The 24,327-nt window shown below is 55.3% G+C and overlaps 1 protein-coding gene across 1 annotated transcript; it reads left to right on the forward strand.

The window, feature by feature from the left end:
* The first annotated feature begins 128 nt into the window (after positions 1-128).
* HAO1 (hydroxyacid oxidase 1) lies at positions 129-17,512 on the forward strand. Its single transcript, XM_078596642.1, has 9 exons — positions 129-1,493; positions 2,947-3,106; positions 4,338-4,489; positions 5,096-5,366; positions 6,592-6,767; positions 7,143-7,234; positions 8,168-8,326; positions 11,336-11,405; positions 15,860-17,512. Exons 2-9 carry the CDS (start codon positions 2,967-2,969, stop codon positions 15,928-15,930), a joined length of 1,131 nt encoding a protein of 376 aa, XP_078452768.1. The 5' UTR covers positions 129-1,493; positions 2,947-2,966; the 3' UTR covers positions 15,931-17,512.
* Positions 17,513-24,327: the final 6,815 nt, after the last annotated feature.

Genomic DNA, 24,327 nt, shown 5'->3' on the forward strand with positions numbered 1-24,327 from the left:
TTGCCTGTGTTGTATAGGACATTATTTAAGGCATGGAAAGGTTTTTTAAAATATATATAACCAGAAATGCCTCATTGAGTTTGAATACTCCATTTAGGATTGTAAGCGTAATGGGCTTGAATTGACATTTATGGCACATAATCACAGCTGTTGACAGCTGATTGCAGTGGCCTCATGTTTGATTCTAGAGTTTACATGCTGGAGACATGCAGGGAATTTGTCAATCGTTAACTTGAAACTCTGCTTGTGTGGTGGTTTCATGAGAAAACATTGAAGAGTTTGAGAGCACAATAAAAGCCAGTGGTGAACAGCAGCCTCACTCAGCTGACAACATCGTTCCTGGTGCTTCTTTACTATGGACCAGAGTGTAAGCCACTGTCGTCTGCACTCCTTCAATGGAGGAGGAGGAGGAATTGTAAAACTACACGAACTATCTCCCCTGAAGCCCTCGTCGTGACCAACAGATCTTAACATTGGTATTTGGTTCCTGAACGGATTGCAGCCATCGTAGCTAAGAATATAATTTAATACAGAGTTCACGAGGACCACTGGCGGTCTCTTTTTTAACACGATTGTTGAGCTGAAGCCCAAAAGGTCAAGTGGCCAGCAACAAGCAGCAGTATTGAGGTTGTACAAGGTCAAGAGTCGCCACGTTCTTGAATTGAGCTTCGGAAATGAGAATGGGAGGGTCTTTAAAAGTCGTGCGGTTTGAGGGAAATGGCCAAAGGGGACGTGTCACACACAAGAAGAGTAGAGACGATATTTGTTTAACTTCTTTGCAACCGTTCTAATCGGAGGTACCTGGGTGTGAGAATCGATGCTATTTTGCCATCTCATTGACCACCTCGGCAACCAACTGTCGCATCACAAACTCGTGCCACTGCACTTAGCCCGGTGCAAGAGTTCCTCACGTTAACAACAAGTTACGTCGCCCTGATGAGGACCCATATCTCGGAGGTTATTTGTCTTTAAACGTCTGGCAGTTCACTGGTATTGGTTTAAGCAAGCCCCCGACTGCTGATGAGACACTGAATGTGGAAACTGGTCCAGAGTTTGCTTCGATGAAATCAAAGCTGCTAATGTTAATAATTTGCAGAAAGCCGTGTGGCTGATGTGTTAAAAAAAACACTTACATTGTCTATGTGGAGGGGCCGATATCATTCGGAGACGACTTGCCTGATTATTTATTACCTTGCTTGCATTCTCCACAATGACGCGAATTCTTATTTTGTTTCATGGACCAAACCGTAGCACAGTGAGAGGATTTTGCTCTGGATTGTGTGTAGTCTGTTTCTCATTAAATCTGTCCATGATACACTTGTTTGCTTGTGGAAGTTAATGAATAGCCGACGCCCCCTGTGCTGGAATTTGCTGATGAAGCAGCACCCATCGAGACCCTTTGGGAGCAGGCAGAGAGGCACAGACGGCGTTTGACGACGACGACGACCCCGCTGCGTTTCCGCTGCGTCTGCACTGCTCTTCTTGTCGAGGTGGTGAGTGAGTGCACCACGCATGGCTGAGCAGTGTTGAGAGTTGTACTTCTCAAATGTGACCACTTAATAATACAGTTATTTTTTTGGGTTCGCGTAAATGTGTTGTTAAACCCGCCACCACCCGACAGACAATTAGTAAGGTCACCTAAACAGAATGTGGCCAGTTCGTCACTAGTACAGCACTAACCGGTGTGTTGGATAGCAAGGCCATAACATTTACAATCTGAGTACGATGTTTCGCCAGTAATTACAACTAGCTTCATCAGGCGACAGCCAGATTTGTGGAGGAATCCTGTTTCATTCCTTAAATAGAGGGCTATATGTGATGGCGTCACTTGTGAGCCCTTCGGTTCCCCATCACTGGTGGTTTCACTGCACGCCAAAGTGCTCAGTTGGGTCCTTGGGTCAATGCTCATCTCCACTCGTGGCTATGCAGATCCGGTGGTGGGAATTCCACATTACCATGGTATTTGTTTCTTATCTGACAAACTTGCCCTAGGCTGCTTCATTGGGCAGGAGCGCTGAGATCAAGGATTTGACTGTGCACGTTTGTGGTGTTGCGGCCAGCCTCACCGAAGTTTGTCATCTTGCGTGCAGCAATAATCCGATAACATGCTTTATTTTACCTTCATGATTACTTTCTTCAAATGAAAATACGGTTCACGCAGTTGATTTCCCCAAGGAAACAACAATAAATATACCGGCAGAGTGGCTCACAATTGGAAATTAAGTTAAAACCCCTGGTTGGGGGTTGACAGCCCATTAGTACGGTAACTCAATGCACGGTTTACCTAAAATGCGGTTCTTCCATTAGGGAACAGCGCGGAACGCGTTCCCCCTTTTATAACGCGGTTTCTGAGCAGTCGATGACTTTCTTGAGCGGCGCGTCTGAGCGGTGCAGCGATGCAGCAATGTGGCGGTGTACCCTCAGTGATTTGTCCCGCCATCTTACTGCGTGTGCGTACATTGTATCTCGCCAAACGTTATCGTTACTTTATTTATGGGGAGATCTCTTCGCTTAACGCGATTTTCACTTAATGCTGATACCGCGTTAAACAAATACTGCTTCGATTTGTGGGGAAGTAAAGTGTTGTCCTATGGATAGACCTGAACTCTTCATAGTAATGTGGAATTCCCACCACTGGCTCAGGGCTGGAAACAAAAGATTCGAGCAGCAAATGACTGTGATTTGTTTCTCTGTAGGATTGGTCGCCTTATCTATATAAGCATCAGGTGCTGCTATCCTCAGTGTTACCGACTTGTTGGGTAAATGGCAGGACAATGGTAATGGTTTTGTTCGACAGTGTAGCAAGGACAATGACAATGCAATTGACGAGTAAGGTAAGGGCTGGGATCTGATTGGTCAGCGTGGTTAGGGCTAGGGATAGCATCTCGTTTGGCCGTATGCTGATCCCATTGAGGCCCACATCGCCCTCCTCTCGGCCCATTGCAGTGCCGCCATTTGCCGTCGACATGAGCTCGCCGGCGCCCGTGTGCCTGGACGACTTCGAGGAGGCGGCGCGGGCGAAGCTTCCGCGCGCCGTTTACGACTACTACCGCTCCGGGGCCGACGGCGAGGTCACGCTCCGGGACAACGTGGCGGCCTTCTCCAGGTGGAGGAGTGCCGCTCACCCTTCAGACAGCCCAGAGAACACACGCTCCGTGATGAACAATGCGATGCATACGCAAACACGTCATGCACGGAGCGGGACAACACACTGCTGCTGCTGTACAAAGCACAAGTTAGAATGAAGTTGAAACACCTGTCGTGTCTGTTCGCGTGAGCATCCTCCACCCATGATGAGGGCTACCTGACACTGATCGTTTCGTCTGATCCACGCTGTGTCCAACCGCTGCCAACACTGCAGGTCACGGCAACACACTCCTTCACCCACACACACACTCACCCACCCACTCACCCACTCATCCACTCCCCACCCACTCATCCACCCACTCACACACTCACCCACTCACCACACACTCACCCACTCACCACACACTCACCCACCCACTCACCCACCCACTCACCACACTGCAGGTCACGGCAACACACTCCTTCACCCACCCACTCACCCACCAATTCACCCACTCACCACACTGCAGGTCATGGCAACACACTCCTTCACCCACACACACTCACCCACCCACTCACCCACCCACTCACACACTCCTTCACCCACTCACCCACTCACCACACACTCACACACCCACTCACACACCCACCCACCCACCCACTAACACACTCACCCACCCACTCACACCTTCACCCACTCACCCACTCACCACACACTCACCACACACTCACCCACCCACTCACCCACTCACCACACACCCACCCACTCACCACACACCCACCCACTAACACACTCACCCACCCACTCACACCTTCACCCATTCACCCACTCACCACACACTCACCAACTCACCCACCCACCCACTCACCACACTGCAGGTCACAGCAACACACTCCTTCACCCACCCACTCACCCACCCACTCACCCACTCCTACACCCACCCACACACTCCTTCACCCATTCACCCACTCACCACACTAGGTCACAACACTTCTGTATCTGCTTCTTTCCTTGCTCTGCTCCACTCTTTCCCATCGTCACTTTTCCCAAGCTCTTACCTTACTCAATTCAATAAACGTGTTAACTCTCAACGATTACAACTTTTATAATCGTGATGTAATGGGCCTTTGGGCTCTGTATACATTAACTTAAAAATATACTCAGTCCGACTCGCTCACTCACTCACCTCACTGCTTGCAGGGAAAGGCTGCAATTTGACACCAGCAGTGAAGTTGAAATCTCGCGACCTCCCGCGCTGTCCGACGCGCAGGTGGCGGCTGCGGCCGCGTGTGCTGCGTGGGGTCACCACGGTGGACACTCGCGTCTCGGTGCTGGGCCGCTCGCTCAGCTTCCCCGTGGCCGTGGCGCCCACGGCGATGCAGCGCATGGCCCACCCGGACGGGGAGCTGGCGACGGCGCGCGGTGAGCGCCCGGGCAGGCATCGCGCCGGTCGTCGTCGTCGTCGTCTTCGCCGTCGCTTTAGCCATCGTCGTAGCAGTACAGCAAGTAGATCCATTTCCATCTGTATTCCATTTGTACAGTGACGGGGTGTTACCCCACTCACACACGTTTTTTTTCCGCGTACGCTGGTATCCTCCTGCGAGTAATACGCGTGAGTAGGTTGGATAGCACAGTGGGCTACTAAAGAAGTTCAACATACAGAAGTAAACATCCCGATACAGGACCAGAGTGCTTGGGCAGTTGTTGGTGCTGCTTCTGGTTGCCTATCGGCTTGTCTGTGGATTCTCACATTTGGATCATTCTCTCTCGGAGTGAACAAAAACATTCTGAATCATCGTTGTTATTGTTGATATCAATTGCTGATGCTGGTCAAGAAGGTTGCAAATTCAGATCCTGGTCAGGGGTTGTCGACTCGGTTCTTCCTTTCTGAGAAATCACCTAAACGAGCGGCGTACGCACAGCGCCCGCTCCCAGGTGGGCTCCTGCCCTGGTAGTGCCCCTTGAGAGTGGGCACTGTGGGGGACGTCGTGTTCACCGCCGCTCCCATTGCCTCCGCGGTCCCTGCAGCGTGCGCTGCGCTCGGCACGGGCATGCAGCTGAGCTCGTGGGCGACGGCGAGCGTGGAGGAGGTGGCGGCCGCCGTCCCGAGCAGCGGCGCCCCCCCTCCTGTGCGCTGGCTGCAGCTCTACGTGTACCGGGACCGCGACGCCACCGAGGCGCTGGTGCGGCGCGCGGAGCGAGAGGGCTACGGCGCCATCTTCCTCACCGTGGACACGCCGCGGCCCGGCCGGCGCCTCGCCGACGAGCGCAACCGCTTCTCCATGCCCGATCACCTGCGGTACTCGGGGGGGGGGGGGGGGGGGGGCGGGGGTGGCATGGGCCGGAGGCACTGGGGGCACCGGCGGCAGGCTCGAGGGGGACTCGCAGGAAGGGGAGTCGTGGTCGGGGGGGGGGGGGGTCATCGATATGGAAAATTGCTCATAGGAGTTGTCATTCTTAAATTGTCATTGTTAAATTGTCATCGCCGGCAACATTTAATTAACATTGTCATCATTATCACCATCGTCATAATCATTGTCATCATCTGCTACATTGACAGCAATTATCTTCTTGGGAGACCTTAGGCCAAATGGTGGGAGACTGTCAGGGCAGATCTGGGAGGTCTATTGTCAACTGCCCAACAGGTGTAGCATCAGTTGGCTCTGGCCAAATGACGACATCTTGGTCTTGAGAATCATTGGTGAGCAACCGAATTAACACCCACACACCGCATTAACACACACACACCACAAAACACACACACACACCGCACTCACTTCTGTACCTACAATAGGCCCTTGTCGTGACAGAAGTGACTGCGCAAGTTAAATTTGAAACACCTTTTCAAGTAGAAAATATTCTCATTGAGTACCTGATTAGTGTGGCTTAGATGCTTGCGGTGACTAATAAATAAACCCACTCGGCCTGAAGGAAGCTTAAAGGATATCAGGCGACCCTGATGACATATGGCGTTTGATGAACTAAACTGCTGCTGATTTGCATTCTACTACTGCTGCTGCGAGTCTCCAGTCAGCGACGTGCACCATTGCACGCTGTGAGCGGTCCAGCGACACTCGCGGCTAACGTTCACCGTCGTGTTACGCTCCTGCACTGGTGAAGTCACGCACGTGCGGTCATACTGCAGATAGATTTGAAGTATGAATTTGAATCGTGGCTGCAAAAATCTCAATTCCAAGTTTGCAAGGCGTTTTGACATCGGAGGCCTTGTGTCGGCGAGGGCCGTGCGAATTCCAGTCTTAGGTTCCCCCTTTATTTAGCTCGTGCGTTCGCTCCAAGTCAGGCGGCGGCGGCTTCATTGTTTGCAGAATGCGGCGTTGTCCTCGGGTCACTGCTGATTTCCGTTCGTGGGCACAGTCTTCAACGACGTGTGCCACCCTCCGTACCGCTCGGCAGCTTGGGTTGTGGCGTGAGCCCCACTGGTGCTGGCTCGCCGCACGCAGGGGGCCTCGGAGCCCCCACGGGTGAGCGTCGCGCTGTGCTCCCCCCCCCACCCACCCACCCAGGCTGGCCAACTTCACGTCGCCCGAGCTGTCGGAGTTGGACAAGGAGAGTGGCGGAGGCGGGTCGGGGCTCGCGACGTACGTGACGCGCGCCATCGAGCCGGGCCTCTGCTGGGAGCACGTGTCGTGGCTGCGCTCGCTCACCGCCCTGCCCGTGGTGCTCAAGGGCATCCTGACAGGCACGCGGCGCCTGGCATGGGTGGGGGCCACCGTCCACGCGGACGGCAAATGCCACAAACGACGGGGCCATGGCTGGGGTGGCAGTCGTGAACATCAGCATCGTCCTCGTCACTGTCATCGGCGTAGTCATAATGGTCGACATGATCAATATTTATCACTGCCGTCATCGTTATAACCAATGCGTTAGCAAATATCTACATTGCGACGCTGATCATTGCTGCACTTGCACCACGTGTGCGTGTGTGTACACTGTGATCTGCTGCGGATGTGGCCTCATAGTGCACGTAACCTGGCACGAGTGCCGCAGTGACGTCACCTTCGCTTGGTGGCGGACCGTGGTTATTGGTGCTGCCGCTGTTGTTTGTGCTGAGCAGCCGAGGATGCGAAGGAGGCAGTGCGGCATGGAGTCAACGGCATCGTGGTGTCCAACCACGGCGCTCGGCAGCTGGACGGAGTCGCAGCCACAGTGAGTTACACCACTCACTCACTGGCTCGCTTGGGTAACATCGATAAACATTACTCACTCGTTCACTCCATCATTCGCTCCATCACACAATCATATTTATTATCGCCCACTCCCTCACATAATGACAAAATCCTTCATCCAGTCACTCATTCACTCTTGCGCTCACTTGGTTGAAACTTTGAATTCTGTGTGTGCATCAGCCAGGCGCTGCAGATAGGTGGCAGTGGAGGATCGTGTTTGCACTGCCTCCTTGCGTCTGGCCTTTTTTTATCGGTGCCCAAGTTTTTTTTCATCTTGGAGTACCGCCTTGTTTCAAGAGGGCTCAAATGTGAACTTCACGCCTCGCTGATAACCCCCCCACCTCACAACGTGGAACTCCGGCAATCAGCGTAGACCACCAGGCATCGTCTTTCAGTGGCATTGGAGAAGATGCGACTCTGTGCATCTTCATTTTAACCGATACGCTGATCAAAACACCGAGAGCACTATCGGTACACATGCACCTCCACTAATCGTTTGAGTTTATTTATTTTAGTATTGTGTGTGTGCTTACCTCACATACGATTTCTTAGACTTCTCCACCTAAGCATTGTCGGGAATGCTTGAGAAGGGTTTTACCGGCCTGGGCCCAGGAATGCATTGCTGGGTAGATCGTGCCTTGAGCTCGCAAGAATACATCTTCCCACAATGCAATGTTGTACTTTTGGTATAAATGAGTTTATTCAGTCGTAAATATTGTGTGTGATTATAGAAGGGGTTTTCTGTTACCCACGAGCTATTAGTGTAACTATCCGTATGCCTCAATTCTCATTCCAGCACGAAATCACTCTGACTCATTAACGGACACCCTTGCAAGTGAGATGTTCCATCTCCACGCAGAGGGAAAACATTGAACAAAGTTCCCCTCCACTGCTCCCTGTGCCCCGCGACCAGCTGGACGCGCTGCCTGAGGTGGTGGCGGCGGTGGGCGGCCAGGTGGAGGTGTACCTGGACGGGGGCGTGCGCCGCGGCACCGACGTGCTCAAGGCCCTGGCGCTCGGGGCCCGTGCCGTGTTCATCGGGAGGCCCGTCGTGTGGGGCCTCGCATACAATGTAACCCCCACCCCTACCCCCTCCCCGCTCCCCATTTCTACCCCCTTTCTCGAAGCTTCACTCATGTTCTGCTTTGGCCGGGACAGATTCGCTTTCTGGGAAGTCTGTCCCCGTGTCCCCCGTGAGGTGTGTGTGTAGTGGTGGTGTTGACGCGCGCCGACAGTGATAGATCACGGGGCGGCGTGGGGTGCGTGGTTGTGCACGCTGACACAAGGTGGGAAATAGGATCGTGGGCAGCGCGCAGTGATTAGTCAACTGGGGTGGGTGCTCTCAGCGACGTCCGCATGAAGGACTATAAAGGGGGACGCGCGGGAGCACTCGGGGAGTTGATAACCAGTTGAAGATCGAAGACGGAGTTGAAGAGGTAGGGCCCTGAGACCCCTAGTCCCGCTGTCCTTGTAAGGGCCGGGACCCTGTGTGGCTCGGAGGCGAGACTGTGGGACCCGTGGTCTGACGTCCATGTGGGACGAGGCTGTGGGACCCAGAGTCGAGACGGACACCCCAGACGGGTGGGTTCCGAGAAGCTACGGGGCGTGAGAGCCCGTGTGGGTGTAGCCAGGGGAACCCCGTGGGTTAAGGCTGCAGTTAGCCACCCGTGTAATATAAGTTGGTGTTAATAAAGAGTGTGCTACCCGTAAGGTCGTCTCCCGCCAAGTTACTACATTACATGTGCACTAAGTTTGGCATTTGCCAGTTTTCAAGTTTCCTGGCCTCGTGCTGGAGTCACGCTACGGGGATGGGGGCGGGGCTACACGAGACGAGCGCGTCGCCGGTCATGGAGCTGCTGGGGCCTGTGAGCGGGGGTTGGTGGATCGCACACTTGCTGTGAACCTCCCTTCCCGTGGGCGTCGAGGTGCCATACCCTGAGTCGCCAGGAGAAGGCAGTACAGCAAGTGGACTAATGGTCATCTGCTGCCATCTGTTATGGGATAGAGTGTTGCTTCCTCACGTGTGTGGGGTTTTCTCTGGGTGCTCTGGTATCCACCAAGGTATCAACACTCATCATTAATTGGCTGAAAACAACTTAAAATCATAATGCAGGACCCTCCTGAAAAAGAGTCATACGACTCAGTGTGCCTCTCCTGGATAAATACGTATTATGGTATTATTATAACATCTGAAAGAGCGAGTGGAAGGCCACTCACGACCGTGTGGGTGAGTGCTCGCGGCTGACTGGGCGTGGCTAAGTAAAAGTGGGCAGGGCTCATGGAGGGAGGAGCCGAGTGATAGCTTTTCCCTCTCTCCACCTCCCAGCTACGAAGTCTTTTTCTGAGGCCCAAGAGGCCTCTCGAAGAATGTGAAATCGTCCTTGCTGCCTTTCCATTTGCACTGTATGTTTAAAAAGACATTTTGTGTATGTGGAGGGACGGATATGGAAAAGAGCTGGATTGTCTGCTAAATTATTGAGTTACTTATATTTTCAATAAAGTAAATTATAATATTTTGTTATGTACGATTTAGTTTTGCGTCAAACTAAGACCTGTATCTAACAGAGAGAGGAGTGGTGGTCTATAAACATTGGGCAGTTCTACAGCATTGGTTCACCACAAGCAAATTCTGTACCAGTTTCAACGTCCAGTGTCTCATCACCAGAGTCGTTCTTGCTTGAAGCAATGCTGATGAACTTCCAAATATTTATAGGAAAGGAACCCCCCCATCTGTTAAATATGGGTTCTAGTTCAATGTAAAACTATACAGTATAGAAGATGTGACACAGATATCGGAAAGAGGTCAATTGTCTGCTTATTTGGTTGCTTCTATTTCCTCCGACGAGGCAAATTGTTTTGTGTCTGTGATGCGAACAGACCTGGCCGACGTAACGCTGTCTCTCTCTCTCTCGCCCTCTCTCTCTCTCACGCTCGCTCTCTCGCTCTCTCACTCTCTCTCTCTCACGCTCGCTCTCTCGCTCTCTCACTCTCTCTCTCACGCTCATTCTCTTACACTCACTCACTCTCACTCTCTCTTGTGCTCTCGCGCACGCTCTCTCGGACGTGCTCTCTCTCACTCGCTCTCTCGCCCTCTCGCCCTCTCTCTCACTTTCTCACGCTCATTCTCTTACACTCACTCACTCTCTCTTGTGCTCTCGCGCACGCTCTCTGGGACGTGCTCTCTCTCTCAGTCGCTCTCTCGCTGGCTCTCTCGCTCTCCCACTCTCTCGTGCTCGCTGCCTCGCTCGCTCTCTCGGGCTGGCTCTAACCCTGGCTGCTCGATCGAGTCCCTGGTCTCCCGTGGGTCCCCTGACCCAGTGCGTGCAGCTGCGGACCCCATTAGGGCCGCCAGAGCGATATTCCTCGTGTTGCGAGCGTTTTTATCACGCGAGGAGTCGCCAAATAGAGGCATTGGGAGGAGTTTATCAGCGGAGGGGGACGTTGCCCGATTGGCACAGCGTGCTTCTCGGGGTCGCGAGCCCCAGACCGATCGGCTCGTGACCCCGAGAGGGAACTCTGACTGAAAGTAAAGTTTGGAGAGAAAATTATCTCTTGCGTTGCACTGGCAGTGATACAACCTCGACTTTTTATGTTTTCATACCGACCCTGTGTAAGACGCATTTCGCGGAGTATTATGTTGATACTTTAATATTGTTGATGTGATTATCTTAACTCGACAAAGCTGTTATTTGGGTACAAACCGAGTTTGGGTGAAAATTAAGTGGGAAACGAGAAAAGTGAAATGAAATTAACTGAACTCTGTTTGATGTTGTTGCTGTTTGTTGTTGGCCACTCAACGTGTTTTGGCCCTTGGGCCCTGTGCTCGGCAACTGTATTTAAAAAACGAGTGGTAGTGCCCCACCTCTAGCACTGTATGTGTACGGCCCTTCATCGATCCACTGCTGGATGATGTAAACCTGCAAAGCTATTGATGATGCTTATGGTGGTGGTGTAATAGATGACTTGTTGAAAAAATTCAAGATAGGTGATAATGATGGCAATGGTTTAGATAATGTGTGTGGTGATTGTGTTGATATTGATAACAATGGAAGATGCTTATTGTGGTGGTGGTGTGCTTCAGGGTGAAGAGGGAGTGAAAAAAGCCCTCACCATGGTTCGAGAAGAGCTTATTCTGGCAATGGCTCTTGCAGGTATGGCTACTTCTCAAACCCAACTCACCTACACCTCTCATACCCCCACTCACCTATACCCCTCACACCCCCACTCACCTACACCCCTCACACTCCTCACCCCCCACTCACCTACCCCCCTCACACCCCCACTCACCTACACCCCTCACACCCCCACTCACCTACACCGTTCACACCCCTCACCCCCCACTCACCTACACCCCTCACACCCCCACTCACCTACACCCCTCACACTCCCACTCACCTACACCCCTCACACCCCCACTCACCTACACCCCTCACACTCACACTCACCTACACCCCTCACACTCACACTCACCTACACCCCTCACACTCCCACTCACCTACCCCCTCACACTCCCACTCACCTACACCTCTCACACCCCCACTCACCTACACCCCTCACACTCCCACTCACCTACACCCCTCACACCCCCACTCACCTACACCCCTCACACCCCCACTCACCTACACCCCTCACACCCCCACTCACCTACACCCCTCACACTCACACTCACCTACACCCCTCACACTCCCACTCACCTACCCCCTCACACTCCCACTCACCTACACCTCTCACACCCCCACTCACCTACACCCCTCGCACCCCCACTCACCTACACCCCTCACACCCCCACTCACCTACACCCCTCACACTCCCACTCACCTACACCCCTCGCACCCCCACTCACCTACACCCCTCACCCCCCACTCACCTACACCCCTCGCACCCCCACTCACCTATACCCCTCACCCCCCACTCACCTACACCCCTCACCCCCCACTCACCTACCCCCTCGCACTCCCACTCACCTACACCCCTCGCACCCCCACTCACCTACCCCCTCGCACTCCCACTCACCTACACCCCTCGCACCCCCACTCACCTACACCCCTCGCACCCCCACTCACCTACACCCCTCACACTCCCACTCACCTACACCCCTCACACTCCCACTCACCTACACCCCTCGCACCCCCACTCACCTACACCCCTCACCCCCCACTCACCTACACCCCTCGCACTCCCACTCACCTACACCCCTCACCCCCCACTCACCTACACCCCTCACACTCACACTCACCTACACCCCTCGCACTCCCACTCACCTACACCCCCCACTCACCTACACCCCTCACACCCCAATCACCTACACCCCTCACCCCCCACTCACCTACACCCCTCGCACCCCCACTCACCTACACCCCTCACCCCCCACTCACCTACACCCCTCACACCCCACTCACCTACACCCCTCGCACTCCCACTTACCTACACCCCTCACACCCCCACTCACCTACACCCCTCACACCCCCACTCACCTACACCCCTCACACCCCCACTCACCTACACCCCTCACACTCACACTCACCTACCCCCTCACACTCCCACTCACCTACACCCCTCACACCCCCACTCACCTACACCCCTCACACCCCCACTCACCTACACCCCTCATACCCCCACTCACCTACACCCCTCACACTCCCACTCACCTACACCCCTCGCACCCCCACTCACCTACACCCCTCGCACCCCCACTCACCTACCCCCTCGCACTCCCACTCACCTACACCCCTCGCACCCCCACTCACCTACCCCCTCGCACTCCCACTCACCTACACCCCTCGCATCCCCACTCACCTACCCCCTCGCACTCCCACTCACCTACACCCCTCGCACCCCCACTCACCTACCCCCTCACACCCCCACTCACCTACACCCCTCACCCCCCACTCACCTACCCCCTCGCACTCCCACTCACCTACACCCCTCGCACCCCCACTCACCTACACCCCTCACCCCCCACTCACCTACACCCCTCACCCCCCACTCACCTACACCCCTCACCCCCCACTCACCTACACCCCTCACACCCCCACTCACCTACACCCCTCACCCCCCACTCACCTACACCCCTCACACCCCACTCACCTACACCCCTCACCCCCCACTCACCTACACCCCTCGCACCCCCACTCACCTACACTCCTCGCCCCCCACTCACCTACACCCCTCACACCCCACTCACCTACACCCCTCGCACTCCCACTCACCTACACCTTTCACCCCCCACTCACCTACACCCCTCACACCCCCACTCACCTACACCCCTCACACTCACACTCACCTACACCCCTCACACTCCCACTCACCTACCCCCTCACACTCCCACTCACCTACACCCCTCGCACCCCCACTCACCTACACCCCTCACACTCCCACTCACCTACACCCCTCGCACCCCCACTCACCTACACCCCTCACCCCCCACTCACCTACACCCCTCGCACCCCCACTCACCTATACCCCTCACCCCCCACTCACCTACACCCCTCACCCCCCACTCACCTACCCCCTCGCACTCCCACTCACCTACACCCCTCGCACCCCCACTCACCTACCCCCTCGCACTCCCACTCACCTACACCCCTCACACCCCACTCATCTACACCCCTCACACCCCCACTCACCTACACCCCTCACACTCCCACTCACCTACACCCCTCGCACCCCCACTCACCTACACCCCTCGCACCCCCACTCACCTACACCCCTCACCCCCCACTCACCTACACCCCTCACCCCCCACTCACCTACCCCCTCGCACTCCCACTCACCTACACCCCTCGCACCCCCACTCACCTACCCCCTCGCACTCCCACTCACCTACACCCCTCGCACCCCCACTCACCTACCCCCTCGCACTCCCACTCACCTACACCCCTCGCACCCCCACTCACCTACCCCCTCGCACTCCCACTCACCTACACCCCTCGCACCCCCACTCACCTACCCCCTCACACCCCCACTCACCTACACCCCTCACCCCCCACTCACCTACCCCCTCACACTCCCACTCACCTACACCCCTCACCCCCCACTCACCTACCCCCTCGCACTCCCACTATCTCGGCCTCGCCGTGCGCTGCGTTGCACCGCTAGTCGAGTAGATAACCATGTGTTCAATAAACCCTCGGAGCCAGGATGACCGTCCAACTCCGATCGTCATTTATTGATCGTAACAGGTAAAACTGGTGAGAAAACACAGATACAGCATCTGTTATAATCCGGAAACACCCACACAATGAACACCACAGCATCAGAACATTGTCTTAGATAACAATAGATCCTGGAAGGACCAGGCCCGCACATTACCCCTGAACAACTAGACAAAGGCACAAGCTGGTGCGTTGCATACAGGCACATAGTGTATTCATCCCACTGCACCCCAAATGTACAGCATTACACTTAACACTAAGCTGTGGATGAGATACTTCGTCATCACTCTCAGGATCGCAACATAGGCACAAGTCTGACTCGACCTACTAAATCACAAGTAACATCCACAATAAGGAAAGTCACAGGCTTCGTTACTAACTAGGCCTCGTATTTACTACAACAACTTAACGGCACCATAAAGGCATTTACATTGCTATAACGGTCATTCCAACATTACAACAGCATTTCCAATATTATAGGAATATAAACAACTTACAGATAATGCTTCTTAAGCTCCCACAATGGACAAGTGCGGCTGTGGTCTCACTGAGATGCGATGCGTGCCGCCATCTTGACTTATCTGTGTAATGGCTGACGCCCGCGTGGTACAGTGGAAATCTAACATCGTCACTTCCTGGTCACGTGACCAACATTAGCATCAAAAAACAGGAACTTCCTGTGAACACACGCTCCACATCTGCCGTGAGGCAAGACACCCACTCACCTACACCCCTCGCACCCCCACTCACCTACACCCCTCACACTCACACTCACCTACACCCCTCGCACTCCCACTCACCTACACCCCTCACACCCCACTCACCTACACCCCTCGCACCCCCACTCACCTACACCCCACTCACCTACACCCCTCACACCCCACTCACCTACACCCCTCGCACTCCCACTCACCTACACCCCTCACACTCCCACTTACCTACCCCCTCGCACTCCCACTCACCTACACCCCTCGCACCCCCACTCACCTACACCCCTCACCCCCTACTCACCTACACCCCTCGCACCCCCACTCACCTACACCCCTCACCCCCCACTCACCTACACCCCTCACACCCCCACTCACCTACACCTCTCGCACCCAAGCCACACGTAGGCCACAGGCTACTCGTGACAGCTCAATGTTGTGACAGGAGCGAGATTCAGCACGAGAGGCCCGTAATGGTCACCAAGTAAAGCATCTCTAAGCCGGACTTCGGTTCAGGAGTGCAGTGCACTCACCACTACGCCACCACTCCACCCCTCCACCCCTACAACAACAGACGATGACAATGATGATGGGCGGACTGGGAGCGGACGGCTGAGCCACCACTCACTCATAATAAGAGGAGTTGCATTGGCATTCTGGGACATCCCATCGAGGAGTTGTGGTGTTCATCTCCGTCTTGTGATGTTGTGTTATCGTTGTGTCTCTGCCGACTGCGTTGCGCAGGCTGCCACTGCATCACCGACATCAACTCTTCTCTGCTCATGCGGGAAGTGGCCTGCACCGCCAAGCTCTAGAGACCGGGGTGGCATTGCTCCGTGTGGCTTCGTGCTGCCCATGGCCACGGCCTCTATGGTCCTTCATGCCACGGCACTCCGCGTTCTCTCACGTGCTCCTCTTCAGGCCGATCTCTCCAGCTCCGTGTATTCTCTGGTCGCCAGCCGCCGTCTGTGGCCGCCGTCTGTGGACTCAGGTGGAAGGTGCAACGGAGTCCACCTCGGGTTTTTCGGTTCCGGGTGCCGTCTACGTGCACAGCCCTGGACACAGTTCCCTGTTGCAGACTCTTGTAGCCGGTAATGGCATCTGAAAATTTTATCATTTTACCGGTTATCATTTAACTTCCTTCTTGTGCACGGTGGTTGTCCATTCAAGTATTATGCAGTTTCAAACCCACTTAGCTTCCATGATCTGATGAGATTGGGCACGTTCCAGGTGATTTGGTCATCTCTGTACCTGGGTGCGTGATCTGGCATTTGGCTGCGTACAGGGAGACGAATATATAATTGGAACACGGCGTGGTAATGAGCCAGTGGTGGGTGCCCACCTGACCAGTTCACCTGAGAATTCACTGCCATTGCATTCTAGCTACTCAGTCCACCTGCACGCGTTATCACCCGCGACTAGAAAACCCGAGGTGGAGTTTGCAGCCTCCTCAACCCGGAGTAACGAGCTCACACTGCTCATTGCTCACTCTTATCCCACTCACTCACCCGCTGTATCATTCACCCTTTCACCTCCACTCACTTTACTACCATTCACTTACCCGCTGTATCATTCACCCTTTCACCTCCACTCACTTTCCTACCATTCACTCACCCGCTGTATCATTCACCCTTTCACCTCCACTCACTTTCCTACCATTCACTCACCCGCTGTATCATTCACCCTTTCACCTCCACTCACTTTCCTACCATTCACTCACCCCGCTGTATCATTCACCCTTTCACCTCCACTCACTTTACTACCATTCACTCACCCGCTGTATCATTCACCTTTTCACCTCCACTCACTTTCCTACCATTCACTCACCCGCTGTATCATTCACCCTTTCACCTCCACTCACTTTACTACCATTCACTCACCCGCTGTATCATTCACCCTTTCACCTCCACTCACTTTACTACCATTCACTCCGACAACCAACCACTGGTCAGTGATTTATCACTCTTGCACCACTTACCACTTTCGACACTACTCACTCTGCCAGCAGCACTCTTTCTCCACACCACTCACTCTCCACCACTCACTCTCCACCACTCACTCTCCACACCACTCTCCCACCACCACTCTCCCACCACCACTCATCGCTCAACTCTTTGTGTCACTCCCACCGATGGCTGCTTGCTCTCCCGCCCCTCGTCCACCATCAGCCCTCTGCCATGAACGCCACATTCCACCACCGCATTTCAAATGCGACAATATGGAGATTCATTTTGTCCCAGTTTTTTTATGATCTAAAATTAGATTTTGTAATTTATCGTTGTGTTTAATTGAAATTTCCGTCAAGCGCTGAATGAAATTGAATATGCACATTATATAAAGTCGATTACAGGGCTGTATTGATTAGTGTATTGTAATACATTTCGGGCGATTGTCTAATTGCGTTGATTTTGAAGGCCATATTTTGTGTGTGTGGAGATGGAAAGCACAATTCCTCAGGACACTTTGGTCTGCCCCATGACCTGTCAGCCAACCTTGACCACACCAAGTGGCCTCAAGTGCACCTAGCCTGGCACAATCTCTGTGATGACGTTACTTCCACTGACTTGTATATGTGGATGAGTGGTGGCTGTTGCTACTTGTGTAGGAAGTGGTGGCTGACGGTCATGGATTGTACAATGGTACCACAAGCACGAGGGGCTACTCAGGCAGCACATGCACTCGGCCTTGTAATCTATCGACGTGCGAGCCATTTGATCGTACATCTCCACGTCGGTGATTAACACGGGACGGCGCGTCATCACAAATATGAAATTCGCCCACTGGTGGAGCTGAGAATGGGAAAGTAACGAATTGTGAAGACTGTCACGTGATGTGATCAACACCCATTGCCCAGCACAGAAAGAGAGGCTTTAGAAACACCTGCAGTGACATGCAATGGAAATTCCTGTGACAGATTTAGCTTAAGGTTCCTACGTGAGGCAGAAAGTACCGCATTTTTAAGCAATCAAATAATTTTAATGACGTTAGAAATGGCCTTATTGTGTTATTGGAAAAAGTAAGAAATATGCAAAAAAATCTTCATAAAAAATATTGCGACTCGCCCTGCGAGAGGAGGAGACTTCACCGGCAGTGCACAGGAAGAGCCGACCCGGGCCGGCGTTCTACAGCGTGGCACCCTCGCCAGCCCCGTGCGGTTACCACCACCACCGTCACCACCACCACCACCACCACCGTCACCACCACCACCGTCACCACCACCACCGTCACCACCACCACCGTCACCACCACCACCACCACCGTCACCACCACCACCACCACCACCGTCACCACCACCACCACCACCGTCACCACCACCACCACCACCGTCACCACCACCGTCACCACCACCACCGTCACCACCACCGTCACCACCACCACCGTCACCACCACCGTCACCACCACCACCGTCACCACCACCGTCACCACCACCACCGTCACCACCACTACCACCGTCACCACCGTCACCACCACCACCGTCACCACCACCATCACCACCATCACCACCGTCACCACCACCGTCACCACCACCACCGTCACCACCACCACCATCACCACCGTCACCACCACCGTCACCACCACCACCGTCACCACTACCATCACCACCGTCACCACCGTCACCACCGTCACCACCACCACCGTCACCACCACCACCATCACCACCATCACCACCGTCACCACCACCACCACCACCACCACCGTCACCACCACCGTCACCACCACCGTCACCGTCACCACCACCACCATCACCCGAGGCACGTTCCGCCATATCGCAGCGACCTTGCGGACCCGTGCCCGTTGGTGAAGGCTGGGAGCGTGGACGCACGGCACAACAATGGATTTAGCTGCGTTGCTCTCCTACTGCTCGTTACGTAGCACGGAAACCGTCTGACAATCCTTGTTGGGCACGGTTGGTCAAATCCAAACATCGTCCAGGCTCAAACCTGCTTAGCTTTGTGAATCTGGAGCGATCGATCGGGTTACAGGTGATTTGGTCATTTTGGGCGGTGGCCCTGCAGTGGCGTGTTCACCGCTCTTTGATGCAGAGGTTCGAATCCAGCAGCCGTGCTGATTAATACTGCGGTTGTGGGCTAACCATAGAAATCTGTGCCGTCATTCGCCTTGTCCAAATTTGAAAAAAAGTACCCGAAAACTATTCAATTAGAAAATTCATATTAATCATCGTCTGTTTAACACGTAGGCTGTGTGTATTATGAATAATCACCGTCTCCTACCTCGACATGTTGCAGGACCCTCCTGAAAAAGAGTCACGAGACTCACCAAGGTCTCTCTGGGTAAACAAGCAAAAACACTGGAGTGGATGAAACGTCACTTCTAGTTGACCTCGTTACCCAGCGGGTTGCTGGGAGTTGCCTGCGGTGAAAGTTGCCTGCTTGAGTTGCGTGCCTCGTGGGGCTGGGTGCGGTGGAGTTGAACTGGGTGACCCGGTCAGCACGAGTCGCCGGCTATCGCGCTGCGTGTTTACGCTTGACGCAAGGACCCGAGATAGTTTTAATGATGATGGAACTTGCAGTTTTGAAACCTCGACTCTTATCGGTCCAGGAAGCCTTAGCGACTCGTGTCTGTGTGCGCGTCTTTCTGTGGACATTGGTGTGCGAGTGTTCGCAAATCGCACTTGCCCCGACAGTTTGTTCAGGCTATAAAAAGGGGGGAGTCTTTGAGGGGGAGTGGTGGTGCGCAGATTCACCCACTGTGCTACAAACCCGGTAGTCCAAGTTCGATTCCTAACTACGGCTAACATCAGTTGTGATTGAATAGTTCGGTGGCTGAGCGTGGTGCTGACCACACCCCACCCGCTTGCGCACGTTCCAGCCTGAAGAGGTGTTCGCTTAGAGCACTACAGGGGATCATCGCCTGTGTCTAAACGAACGCCTTTGCACATCCAATGGTGTGCACTGTGTGTAAACGTTTATCTCGTCTGTGACCAAATTTGCCCTGAAGGCGCCCAACCTCGTCATATCGGCAGCTAAGCAGGTTTGATCCTGGTTCGTGCTTGGATGGGTGACCACCATGCACACCAGGTTGTTATAGGCGACGGGCTTACTGTGGTGGTCGTCAGAGAAGAATGCATCAACATTCATTGTTGTACCATACTTGTGTGCTCACGCGTATGTGCTGCTCACAGCCTTCATCAACCAGCGCGGACCAGCGTGTGGTGGTGGTGCTGGTGGTGCTGGTGGTGCTGGTGGTGCTGGTGGTGCTGGTGGTAAAATATGGTCAAACAACCCCGCACGTGTTGTGTTTGCCGGACTCATGGGCGCGTTCGTGATGAGACCCTGAATGTCAAAACCCCAGGTCGTGTTGTCGAACGAAATGATGCCCTCCCAAAGGGCTGTGCGGCTGATGGCGTGTGTAAAAAAACATTCAATTATTATATTGGGGGACAGATCTGGGAACGCGGTTGTAAGATCGAAGCGGTCTCCCTCAGACCAAGTTGAGTGCTGGCGCAGATATTTGCGCCTGAATATTTATCTGATCGGCCCCATACCTTTAGGGCAAATGCCACGCAAAACATCATTAATTGTGCTTAATCATCACCACCGCCATCATCGTCATCATCATCACCATAGCTTATTTCGGAGCTCCACAATCATCAACATTACCAACCACGTGATTAATAGTCATAATCATCGCAATAGTCAACATCACCATCATTGGTTATGTTTTACCTCCATGGTAATCGTGAGTATCTTCATCACCACTGTCAACTATTCATAACCTCTCAATGTGAGAACAACATGAATGTCATCATCACCATCATCGTCATTCCTCTCGAGTAGAGAAAACGAGTGCCACTGATTTTTCTACGGATTAACCAACCCTGCTGTAGGGACATGGAATTGCCACCGCCAACTCAGTAATGTCATGGAAATGAATTTCAATTACGTGTGGAATTCTATCCGATCAGCGACTGAAAACTGCGAATACATCACAGCCGCTCAATATCTTCATCATCACCATCCTCATCAGTCAGTCGTGGTCTAGCTCCTCTCCTGACTAAAGACATCCTCTCTGTGCCCGTCACCATTGCTCACCGCAGGGCTTGTAGGAGCCACTTGCATTTGAAACGAGGTCAGTTACTCAACCTACACGTGCATGCCTATCCCTTTTTGCAATTCCACCGTTGGATGATAACATCCCCACGCAGTGGTAGTTTATGTGACCATACTTCACCATGATGGTCAGTCAGCGTAGGGTTCTGAAGAGGTGGGGGAAATTATAAGCGGGACCATAGAAGTGCAGTACAATAGTAATAGTGTTTTGTCTGTAGTGCACTCTGCTGACCACCACGTGTCCCCACAGGCTGTGTGGTTGGGTGTTGTGCGTGGTCGTCACCCAGCACGTTATTTGGTCAAATGCTCTTCAATATGTACGAATAAAATGACATTCCAGTATTTGCTGCTGCTGCTGCCGTTACATTGGCAGCGGTGCACAAGCATAACAACAACAAGTCAACAAAATCGTCAACAACACCGCGGTCTTAAAATGAAAAATATATAATAGGCGACGTTTCGGGCAATGGCTGTGCTTCATACCACGTTGAATACATGACGTGTAGTTAGTTCGAAATAAGTTGCGTTGCATTGTGAGGGACGACGTCCACCCCCCATCGCCCTCGCCGGGTAGGTGGGGCGCGACGTCCGCCCCTCCCACTCCCTCCCCCTCCACTCCCCCTCCTGCCACTCCCCTCGCTCCACTCCCCCCCTCCTCCTCCACTCCCCCCTCCTCCACTCCCCTCCTCACTCCTCCTCCTCCACTCCCTCCTCCTCCACTCCCCTCCTCCACCCTCCCCTCCTCACTCCTCCCTCCACTCCCTCCCCTCCTCCACTCCCCCTCCTCCTCCACTCCCTCCTCCTCCACTCCCCTCCTCCTCCCACTCCCTCCTCCCTCCACTCCACCCCTCCCTCCACTCCCCTCCCCCTCCACTCCTCCTCCACTCCACTCCTCCACCCCTCACTCCCCACTCCCCACCACCACTCCACTCCCCCCTCCTCCACTCCCCCTCCACACACCACTCCCTCCTCCTCCACTCCCTCCTCCTCCACTCCCCCTCCTCCACACCCTCCTCCTCCACTCCCCCCTCCACTCCCCTCCTCACTCCCTCCCTCCTCCACACCCCCTCCCTCCACTCCCTCCTCCTCCACTCCCCCCTCCTCCACTCCCCCCCTCCCACACCCCCCCCTCCTCCACCTCCCTCCTCCTCCACTCCTCCTCCACCACTCCCCCCTCCTCCACTCCCTCCTCCACCTCCCCCTCTCCACTCCCTCCTCCTCCACTCCCTCCTCCTCCACTCCCTCCTCCTCCACTCCCCCCTCCTCCACTCCTCCCCTCCTCCACTCCCTCCTCCACTCCCCCCTCCTCCACTCCTCCTCCTCCACTCCCTCCTCCTCCACTCCCTCCTCCACTCCCTCCTCCTCCACTCCCTCCTCCTCCACTCCCTCCTCCTCCACTCCCCCCTCCTCCACTCCCTCCTCCACTCCCCCTCCTCCACCCCCCTCCTCCTCCACTCCCTCCTCCTCCACTCCCTCTCCTCCACTCCCCCCCTCCTCCACTCCCCCTCCCCACCCCTCCTCCACTCCCCTCCTCCTCCACTCCCCCTCCTCCACTCCCTCCTCCTCCACTCCCCTCCTCCTCCACTCCCTCCTCCTCCACCTCCCCCCTCACCACCACTCCCTCCTCCACCACTCCCCTCCACCACCCCCTCCTCCACCCCTCCCCTCCACCCTCCACCTCCACTCCCCTCCCACTCCACCACCTCCCTCCACCTCCACCACCTCCTCCACTCCCTCCCACCCTCCCCCACTCCCCTCCTCCCACCACTCCCCTCCTCCACTCCACCCCCACTCCCCTCCCACTCCTCCACTCCCTCCTCCTCCACTCCCCCTCCTCCACTCCCCCCTCCTCCACTCCCTCCTCCATCCTCCTCCACTCCCCCCTCCTCCACTCCCCTCCTCCACCTCCTCCTCCACTCCCCCTCCTCCACTCCCTCCACCACCACTCCCTCCTCCTCCACTCCCCCCTCCTCCACTCCCCTCCTCCACTCCCCTCCACTCCCCCTCCTCCACTCCCCTCCCTCCACTCCCCCTCCTCCACTCCCTCCTCCTCCACTCCCCCTCCTCCACCCCTCCCTCCTCCACTCCCCCCTCCTCCACTCCCCTCCTCCACTCCCTCCTCCACTCCCTCCTCCACTCCCCCTCCTCCTCCACTCCCCTCCTCCACTCCCCTCCTCCACCACTCCTCTTCCACTCCCCTCCCCTCCACTCCCCCTCCTCTCCTCCCCACTCCCTCCTCCTCCACTCCCTCCTCCACTCCCTCCTCCTCCACTCCTCCCCTCCACTCCCTCCTCCACTCCCTCCCTCCCTCCCTCCCTCCTCCACTCCCTCCCTCCACTCCCCTCCTCCCCACTCCCCTCCCCTCCACTCCCCCTCCTCCCTCCACTCCCTCCCCTCCACTCCCTCCTCACTCCCTCCTCCTCCATTCCTCCCCCTCCCACTCCCTCCCCCTCCACTCCCTCCCCTCCACTCCCTCCTCCACTCCCTCCTCCACTCCCTCCCTCCCTCCACTCCCTCCCCCTCCACTCCCTCCTCCTCCACTCCCTCCTCCACTCCCTTCCCTCCTCCATCTCCTCCCCTCCACTCCCTCCCCCTCCACTCCCTCCTCCCTCCACTTCCCTCCCTCCCTCCCCACTCCCTCCCCCTCCACTCCCTCCCCCTCCACTCCCTCCCTCCACTCCCTCCTCCACTCCCCTCCCTCCTCCATTCCCTCCCCCTCCACTCCCTCCCCCCTCCTCCATTCCCTCCCCCTCCACTCCCTCCTCCTCCACTCCCTTCCTCCTCCATTCCCTCCCCCTCCACCTCCCTCCTCCTCCATTCCCTCCTCCTCCACTCCCTCCCTCCTCCATTCCCTCCCCCTCCATTCCCTCCCTCCTCCATTCCCTCCTCCTCCACTCCCTCCCTCCTCCATTCCCTCCCCCTCCACTCCCTCCCCCTCCACTCCCTCCCTCCTCCATTCCCTCCCCCTCCACTCCCTCCTCCTCCATTCCCTCCCCCTCCACTCCCTCCCCCCTCCCATTCCCCTCCCCCTCCACTCCCTCCTCCTCCACTCCCCTCCTCCTCCACTCCCTCCTCCTCCACTCCCCCCTCCTCCACTCCCTCCTCCTCCACTCCCCCCTCCCTCCACTCCCTCCTCCTCCA

The sequence above is a fragment of the Lampetra planeri genome, chromosome 7, assembly GCF_965212315.1.
Source record: "Lampetra planeri chromosome 7, kcLamPlan1.2.h2, whole genome shotgun sequence".
Taxonomy (NCBI): Eukaryota; Metazoa; Chordata; class Hyperoartia; order Petromyzontiformes; family Petromyzontidae; genus Lampetra; species Lampetra planeri.

Excerpts from the sequence above, each read along its gene's own strand:
- HAO1 (XM_078596642.1), top strand. The coding sequence starts at position 2,967 with ATGAGCTCGCCGGCGCCCGTGTGCCTGGACGACTTCGAGGAGGCGGCG. Across the intron at positions 7,235-8,167 it reads TGGACGGAGTCGCAGCCACA|CTGGACGCGCTGCCTGAGGT; the intron begins GTGAGTTACACC and ends CCCCGCGACCAG. Across the intron at positions 11,406-15,859 it reads TCTGGCAATGGCTCTTGCAG|GCTGCCACTGCATCACCGAC; the intron begins GTATGGCTACTT and ends TGCGTTGCGCAG.